At 34.2% G+C, this 9,849-nt stretch overlaps 1 protein-coding gene across 1 annotated transcript; it reads right to left on the bottom strand.

The window, feature by feature from the left end:
* Window positions 1-6,956: 6,956 nt before the first annotated feature.
* Window positions 6,957-8,613, bottom strand: LOC146902913 (RmlC-like jelly roll fold protein). Its single transcript, XM_085737298.1, has 3 exons — window positions 8,432-8,613; window positions 8,231-8,352; window positions 6,957-7,558 (listed from the first exon to the last, which is right to left on the bottom strand). The coding sequence occupies exons 1-3, from the start codon at window positions 8,556-8,558 to the stop codon at window positions 7,235-7,237; spliced, it is 573 nt and encodes a 190-aa protein (XP_085593424.1). The 5' UTR covers window positions 8,559-8,613; the 3' UTR covers window positions 6,957-7,234.
* Window positions 8,614-9,849: the final 1,236 nt, after the last annotated feature.

Genomic DNA, 9,849 nt, shown 5'->3' with positions numbered 1-9,849 from the left:
GAAGCCCAGTCATAGCATAAGTATAGAGAGATTATTAAGCTAATTTATTGTGCACGTTTGAGAAAAAGTCAAGTATTTGTTAACATTATGCCAACACATTCTATTGTAGGACAGCTATATAAAACCTGTATGTATATGCTTTGATGACTCGAGAGAGATTTAAGGAATGGTTTGTTACATGGAACCGGTCAAATAAATCAGCTAAAAATATTTTCACTTAAAATAAGGAATATAAAATATAATTGAAAAACTTTTGAAATATAAATAATATTTACAACAATCCCCCACATATTTCAAAAGTTAAAAAAATATTAAAAAGACTTTATGGGCTAACACCTGGATGTGATGCATCAAACTGGTGTAGCAAGCTATATGAACCAGTCCTAGAATGATAAACTTAACACACAATGAAATTGGTGTAGCAAGCTATATGAACCAAAGACATTTATGTATGTTAGTGGTCTACCACTCGCATCACACCCCCACAATTCTTGTCGTTAACGCTGTGGTGCGCTAATAGGCCGTGCGCATGCCTGGTTAATTCATGAGTGCTCCAGAGATTTTGCCAAAAATCTCATACAAGCAGCCCCACTTGACACTCACATAGGTGATTTCATCAAGTGTATGCTGCAATTCATACACCACCCATAAGGGATATGAAAATCATTGAAAGCTACAAATGCTTATCCTCTCAATAATGCAGTGTCTAGCACTTCTCACTCACACCATAGGAACGAGACGAAAACAAAAATTAATTATCTAATTTTTGGTGCTAGCAGAACTAATAAGTGACTTGTTCTTACCCATATGAACCTTATTCATGGGATCTCCAATCACAAAGGTTGGGTTCCCATCACTTATTAATTTCGAGTGGCTTTAAGTCCCATTCCCCTCGATGTGTCACAAATTATTTTCCTCCCAAGGGGTTTTGTCAAAGGGTCAGCTAAGTTCACTTCTGACCTCACATAATCGATCGATATTGTTCCATCTTTTAACAGCTGTTTTACTACATTATGTCTCAATTGAATATGTCTATTCTTACCATTGAACGATTTGTTCTTTGCCACGGCAATTGCCGATTTACAATCACAATGCATTGACACTGATGGAGTTGGTTTTATTCCTAAAGGAATATTAGCTAAGAGATTTCTTAACCACTCAGCCTCACTACCAGCCAATTCTAGAGCTATGAACTCTGATTCCATAGTTGATCTAGCAATTATGGATTGTTTGGATGATCTCCACACAACTGCACCTCCACCAAGTGTAAATACATAACCACTAGTAGATTTTGTTTCATCTGAATCAGAGATCCAGTTAGCATCGCTGTATCCTTCTAACACAGCGGGAAATCCACTATACTCAATACCATAATTCATGGTACCTCTTAAATATTTCATTACTCTAGCAAGTGCCTCCCAGTGATCCTGGTTAGGATTATGTGTATATCTACTCAATCTACCAACTGCATATGCAATGTCAGGACGAGAAAAATTCATTAAATGCAGTAAGCTCCCAATAATTTGGGCATATTGAGTTTGATCAACAGGATCACCTTTATTTTTCTTTAATTGAGAGTTAGCATCATAAGGGGTACTCACTGACTTAGAGTCATAATGACCAAACTTTCTTAGAAGTTTCTCAACATAATGTTCTTGAGATAGTATTATACTATCATCCTTCCTTATGATTTTAACTCCCAAAATTACACTTGCTTCACCCATGTCTTTCATATCAAATTTAGAAGCAAGGAAGGACTTGGTTCTAATCACAATATCAATACAAGTACCAAAAATGAGCATGTCATCAACATATAGACTTATAATCACACATTCATTGTTCACACATTTAGTGTAAACACATTTATCAACTTCAATTGATGAAAATCCATCACTAATCAAAACTTGATTAAACTTTTCATGCCATTGTTTTGGTGCTTGTTTCAAACCATATAATGATTTAAGAAGTTTACAAACTTTATTTTCTTGACCAGAAACTACACATCCTTTGGGTTGTGACATATAAATTTCTTCCTCTAAATCACCATTCAAAAATGCTGTTTTTACATCCATTTGATGAATAACAAGTTTATAAATAGAAGCAAGAGCTATTAAAACACGAATTGATGAAATTCTGGTCACAGGAGCAAACGTATCAAAATAATCAATATTTTGTTTTTGAGAAAATCCTTTTGCTACTAATCTAACTTTGTATTTTTCAATAGAACCATCAGGAAAATACTTTTTCTTAAAAATCCATTTGCAACCAATTGGTTTTGCTCCTTTAGGTAAGTCAACCAAAATCCATGTATGATTTTTAGAAATTGAATCCATTTCAATTTTAATAGCTTCTTTCCAAAATTTTGCATCAGAGGAAGAAATTGCTTCATAAAAAGTTTGAGGTTCATTTTCAACAAGATATGTATAAAAATCATTTCCGAAGGATGTCTCTTTTCTTTGTCTTTTACTTCTTAAATCATCATATGAGTTTACATCTTCTTTATTCAAAGAAGGATTATCACTTATACTTTCAACTTTCAAAGGAAAAACATTTTCCAAAAATTCCACATTTTTAGTTTCAACAATAGTGTTACAAGAAAGCACATCACTTTTAAGAACAAGAAATCTATATGCGGCACTATTTTCAGCATATCCAATAAATAAACAATCAGAGGTTTTAGAACCTATTTTCCTTTTCTTAGGATCAGGTAACATAACTTTAGCTAAACACTCCCACACTTTTAAATATTTAAGACTAGGTTTATAACCTTTCCACAATTCATAGGGTGTTTTTCCAGTAAATCTATGTGGAATTCTATTTTGTAAAAAACATGCAGTTAACAAAGCTTCACCCCAAAGGTTGTCAGGTGCAGAAGAACTAACAAGCATAGCATTCATCATTTCTTTTAAAGTTCTATTTTTCCTTTCTGCCACTCCATTTGATTCGGGAGAATAAGGGGGAGTTAATTCATGAATTATACCTTCTTTTTCACAAAAATCATTAAAAGAAATATACTCTCCACCTCTATCAGATCTAACCCTTTTGATTTTTCTACTCAATTGATTTTCTACCTCAGCTTTGTATAAAAGAAACTTATCAAACGCTTCATCTTTATGTTTCAATAAATAAACTTTGGTGTATCGAGAAAAATCATCTATAAAAGTTATATAATATTTATTACCTCCTCTAGACATAGTTTGCTTTAAATCTCCTAAATCAGTATGAATTAAACTAAGAAGATCAGATTCACGTTGCACAGACATACATTTCTTTTTAGTCAATTTTGATTCTAAACAAATATCACATTTACCAGATTGCTTATCATTTAAAGTAATCATGCCTAGACTTTGCAATTTATTAACATAAGAAGAATTAACATGTCCTAATCTAGCATGTCATATATCATATGAATCAATCAAGTAAGCAAAAGAAGAAGCTTTATAATTAATAATTTCAGAGATATTAAGTATAAAGAGTCCTTGATCACAATAACCTTTTCCCACAAATATATTTTTCTTTGTCAATATAATCTTGTCAGATTCAAATGATACATTAACCCCATTCTTTGCCAATAAGGACACTGAAATTAAATTTGTCTTTATACTAGGTACATGAAGTACGTTAGTGAGAGCCAAGGTTTTTCCCGATGTGAGTTTTAAAAGAATTTTCCCTTTTCCAGAAACTGTAGCAGTTTGAGAATCAGTAAGATAAACAAGTTTTTCATTATCCCCTACAATAGTGTATGAGGTGAAATCATCTCTGTTTACACAAATATGCTTTGTAGCTCCTGAATCTACTACCCATTTACTCACATTGGTCAATTTGACATGAGAAATGACCGCAATTATATTATCTCCTTTAGCTTCAGCCAAGTTGATCTTAGCTTTCGGAAGATTGTCATTTCTCATTTCAAGACTTGACTGTTCACTAACGTAAGACATACCTCTTCTTTTAAAATTGGGGTTAACAAGATCATGGACAAAATCAAATTTATGGTTATTCTGATCAGACTCTTTGCTATCGTACCTTTTCATTGCAGCCTTGTTTTGCACCATATTTCTCTGAGCAGCCAGCGAAAACCCTTGAGAATGTTGAAGAGAGCTGCTATAGATACCTTCAATTTCAGACAAAATTGCATACAATGAATCTTTGTGTGATGCTGGAAAGCTATCCGTCTTGCCAGCAAAAACTAATGAATATGTCAATTGTTGTAGATAGATGCTACGAAGACCTGCAAAACAAAAACAGTGAGATGATCTGAGACGTGCTGAACGCACTGTCCTCAAGGGTTTTCCGCGTGTAGACCGCTAACCCTTCCAGGATAAAACAGACCCTTCCCGGCAAGCCGAGGATTCAGAACTAACAAGAGATATTATGTGACAGGAAGTGTAAACCCAAGAAAATTGTGAGAGTGAGAGAGGTTTTGGTTTCAGACTTTCTGTTTTGTGTACTCGTTGTTTTGCTCACAGCAATATAATATATATGCTATTTCATAAAATGACCGTTCAGCTCAATAAGAACGTGGGAGTATAAAAAATCAGTTTCTTGAAGCCCAGTCATAGCATAAGTATAGAGAGATTATTAAGCTAATTTATTGTGCACGTTTGAGAAAAAGTCAAGTATCTGTTAACATTATGCCAACACATTCTATTGTAGGACAGCTATATAAAACCTGTATGTATATGCTTTGATGACTCGAGAGATTTAAGGAATGGTTTGTTACATGGAACCAGTCAAATAAATCAGCTAAAAATATTTTCACTTAAAATAAGGAATATAAAATATAATTGAAAAACTTTTGAAATATAAATAATATTTACAACATAAATCATATTCCCTTAATCAGTCAATGTGGACAAAGTACTGGAAATCACCAAACCATATTCAGAAAAAAGAACAATGTAAGTCATAACACAGTACAAGAAAATAAAGTGGGTTTTCTGCAAGACATAAATCATTCGATACACTATTGTAAAATACATAAAATACTTGCAGTCCAAGGATAGATCACAACTGACTAAGAACAGATGCCAGAGGATGCAGAGTTGGTCATATCCACCTTACTCACTAGGGCTCATGATCTGCAGCACACTTGATGTTTATTGGATACACAGTTAGAATTGAACAAAGTTGGACAAGGCCAAAAAATGTCATCAACATACTTAATTCCTGGATCATTCAAGCTGTAACGAGTAGTCCTGCCTAGAAGACTGTAGCAGATGCAATTTTTTTAAGTCCATAATAATCATTAGCAGACAATGAAAAGTTCAAGTCTTTACCCAAAACAAACACAACATCACCCAAGTCTGTTACACGAAGCAATCTACTTGATTTTTCATCAATCTTTAAAACACTGAAATCCATGACTAATTTGCATGTATTCATACCAGTTCTTCTGAAATACATTTCAACCACAAAAAGACTTCCACGCGACTCCACCAAACGCTTCTTACTATCATCATTATTTGAGGAGGGTGAAAACTGAACCAACTTAAAGACCATCTCATTCGTGCTTCACTTTCTCACGTAAATAGCTCTACCACGGTGGAAATCTGACATGATTGTTTTTCAGCTTGAGATCAAGCAGCCCCTCAGCCTCGTTATCATCGCCTTCATCGTAGCAAGTGTATTTCCGAGCATGTCGACAATATTGGGTTTGGAATGTGATTTGATTGGAACTCGGTTTAACCGTTGTTGGCATCGTGGCCGGCATCGATGAGGTTTTTAGAATTAGAGGCAACCTCCTTCTGTCAACGACATAGTTGTTATGTATCTCTAAACCCTTGCTGTCTTTCCATATAATTGGGTTTTGTAGTGTTCTTTGTGATGGAATTGTATACAAACTTGACTGTCCCTGTTTGCTCCTTATGTAGATATGACATAGAAGAAGGTGGTATGGAATTGTAAACAAACCATGGCGACGTTCATGATAGCAATCTAGGCATGTGCTTCCTTCAACGGAGTTATTAATTTTTAAGATTTTGAAAATGAGGTCTGTGTTGTTATAAAAAGAAGAAGAGGTTCCAGGCGCTTCGTGTGGAATTCGCGAAATATGTTTTCGCTGTATATAGCAGCGCTGAGGTCTGTGTTGTTATAAAAAGAAGAAGAGGTTCCAGACGCTTCGTGTGGAATTTGCGAAACATGTTTTCACTGTATATAATATAGCAGCGCTCAAATAGAAAACATTGATCAAGATAAGATTACACATATCAAGATCGGTTGAATATTCAACCACTTGTTCTCAAAGATGAATCTTCAAACTCCGAAGCTTCATAGTGTTTTGTGTCTTTCCTAAGAGCTCCCAATGTCCAAGAGTACCCTCGTCTATTGTCGTTTGATTATGGATCCCATTACCCAACAATGAAACAACATTTTGCAACTTAAAACTGCTCACCTAGCGAGCTGAGTGCATCGCCAGTCAAGACTGAGTATAATACCTTGTTGTAAATTACACTATGTTGTAAACAAATAAATCAAACTGTGCCAGTTAAATACAAATTCAAAGAAAAATAGCATCAATTCAAGGCATAATTTTATTTATTTTTAATTGAAAAGCTGCAGAATGGAGAGAAGAGTGGAGGGACGGATATAGTAAAACCAAATCTAGCATAAGCTCGCTAGCCCACGGTGGAAGATAAACACTCCCACCCTTGAAGGCACCTCAATATATTACATCTTTAAGAAGCCTAAAAAGGAAATGAAATAGACTCTTTCTATTACCAAAGAGCCAAGGGACGATCAATGATCAATCAACATGTTTCATATTTAATAGGCCTAAAATAGAAATAGACTATTCTCATTACTAAGAAGCCAAGGAGCAATCCATCAACATGTTAATTACATGTATATTTTTGTAACAGTCTCTTTTTCTTAGCATGCAAATATTACATTGGAACAGTCTCTTTTTCTTTCTTCCCTCAAAGGAGCATTCGTTCATTCATATAGAAACCGCAGAATGAAAAGTTTATATATTGATCATTATTTCATTTTGAAAAGGTACTACAAATTCAGTAACTATGTTGAAGCAAGCAAGCACTCAGTATTGGCAACTTCAATACGGAATAAGACACAAACAATTATATTAAGAATGCTTCAACATGTTCTATTTGAGATACTATTATTACAAGTGGCCCATATTTTAACATAAAAACTCATTATTTATGTTGAAGAACCATATTTAGATCGTACATTACAAATGCTTTCACAGTACAAACCAGGCAAGCGAGCAGCAACATTACTCAGGAAATGTGAGAGTAGTGACAAGAGACTCCAATTGAGGAAAACGTGAAATGAGGTAAGAACGTTTAGCAAGTTCAAAATCCTGGAACTGAAAACCAGGTGCACAAGTGCATCCTACAAGAGAGTAATGAGTTTCACCATCTCTTTCTGAACCCTTCACAAATGACCCCCCATCTGCAGAGACAGCAAAATCACTGGTCGGAAAAGAACCAAACCAGACATTCGGAGGCACCGTGTATTGCGGTGTCTGATCCTTAGTTAGATCAGATCCAAGACATGTAAATTTAACACTTGAATCTTTCTCATTTAGTTCCACCACCTACAATAAAACAAATGCCAAGTATTATTATACTAACAAAATTGTTGAATGACTACCCAATTTTCCAACACATGCAAAATTGTGGTCGATTCAATTGAGTATATAGTTAATTTAGATTACATTGAAAAATTGTGTTTAATCATAAAGTTGAATTAACCAAAAACTGTGGTAGCCTCTGCAACAGCATTGCACCGCCACTGCAGTGTGATCTTCAATCACATCTATAGCTGCATCAGGAACTGTATTAGACGATTTCGGCCATGTTTGCTCAAATCTTTTCGCCAAAATTAAATTTCAAAACCCCAACTCCCAATATGTTTCAAATCTAATGAAAGATCTTACATAAATTTATCAGTCTCTCAAATGTGTATTTCAAACACCTCCCAATCAGTATTTACGGAGCAAACTAAAATATGATTGATAAATAAGGTGTTAGTTTATATAATTCGTGAAAATTTAAAACTAACTCACTACGCAAGAGGAGCAATACACTTTGTAGCAACGGCAATAACCACAATCGCAACTATTGCAATCACATCTGCTACTACAATTTAAACCCATATACTGAATTAACAATCTACTTAACTAAACTAACTAAACACGTTCTTTAATGTGATCAACCAGGTGTCGCAAGACAAAAATTGAAAAAGAAAAAAAAAACAAAGGAATTACGGTGATAGGTTCTCCAATGTAATGATGCCATGTTTCAGAAGAAGGAATATGATGAAGGCGAGACATGGTACCAAATGGAAGCAGAAAGTATATGCAGGTCGACACTGGTCGGTCAACTTTGTCTGTTGAGAGAGAGAGTAAAAGAATAAGTATGATTGATGAAATTGAAAAGAAAGAGGTTATAGATTTGATTTTACTTACATTCAGGTGGAAGGTGAGAAGTGGAAAGTTGAACAGAGTGGTCACGGAATGTTTCTATGTAAAATCCACCTTCTGGATGAGGTTGCAGATTCAGTTTCTGAGCGATCTCCGATGCCGACAAAGACATTCTTTCTGATTTCTCAATCAACCACGGATTTGGTTACTCTTTTCACTTTCACTAGAGTAGAGTAGAGTTGAATCATTCATATGTGTGAAGCTAAGCTACGGTCACCAACAACTCACTTTTCTTTTTTGGGTTACAAATTGTTGGAAATGCCAAATGGGTCCTCGTGTGTGATTTACAAATGGGTTTTTCTATGCACTGGATAAACAGTAATTAATGCACCCACTATTATAGGTTTTCCAAATCTTATTAATGACCAAATCTTGAAAGTTGATTTTTTTTTCCCTTCTCTCATCTGTTACTGCTTCTTCACGTTTATTTTTATTCCTGTTCCTTTTTTTCCATTGTTACATTCCAATTCATTTAACTTGCTGCTTATTTAAATTTCTTTTGTTCCTGCACGTAAGTTCCTAATAATATTGCTGCTGCCATTTTTTTTTTATTTTCTTCCACTGTTGCTGCAATTAAGCGGTGTGGTTTTTTTTTACAGTGAAACCCAATTTTTTTCACATAATATAACCAAATTCTTCAAATTGACAGCAATATAACCAAATTCAAAATGACAGTGTTTAAAATGACTGTGTTCAAATTGACAACAATATAACCAAATTCAAAATGACGGTGCCAAATTGTGAATAGAACCAAAACTGGACTCCAAGACTCTCAAAACATACCAAGAAAAAAGGAAGGGAAAAAAAATAGTAACAGATGAACAAGAATAAAACGTAAAAAAAGGAACAGTATAAAACGTGAAAAAACAGTAACAGAGGAGAGAAGGAAAAAGAAAATCAATTTTTGGAAAAACCTATAATAGTGGGTGCTTTAATTACTGCTTATCCTGGGCAAGCACAGGTTAGAAAAATCCTTTACAAATTAATGAAAGACAAAAATACAGTATAGTAAAAGTTGGATGATGTGTTTCTCTCTCTCTCATGCTGAAAAAGGTGATATTATAAGTTATTCTCTAATTTGTAAATCACATGCGAGAGGATCCATTTTCCAAATCTTTTAATACATTATTGTTGTCGTTCACAAATATTTTGTTGAATCTTGATAGATTGCACTTTATTCTTTCATGTGTAAATCACAAATGAAAGGATTCATTTCCTAAGTTTTTTAATGTAATATTGTTGTCGTTCAAAAACATTTTTGGTGATATTGTGATCAAATAACTTTCAAAACTAAATACTCGAAGTAAAAACCGATTAATCTAAAAGCTCTATTAACTAATTTATTTTGTTGAAATCCAAAGACTATGTATGGATTAATCAAACACATAAATTGTTGGTAACTG

Source organism: Medicago sativa, chromosome 8 (assembly GCF_051527215.1).
Source record: "Medicago sativa cultivar Bolivia chromosome 8, Bolivia_mono, whole genome shotgun sequence".
NCBI lineage: Eukaryota > Viridiplantae > Streptophyta > Magnoliopsida > Fabales > Fabaceae > Medicago > Medicago sativa.
Note: the sequence above shows the minus strand (reverse complement) of the source record. Positions and strands in the feature narration are given on the sequence as shown.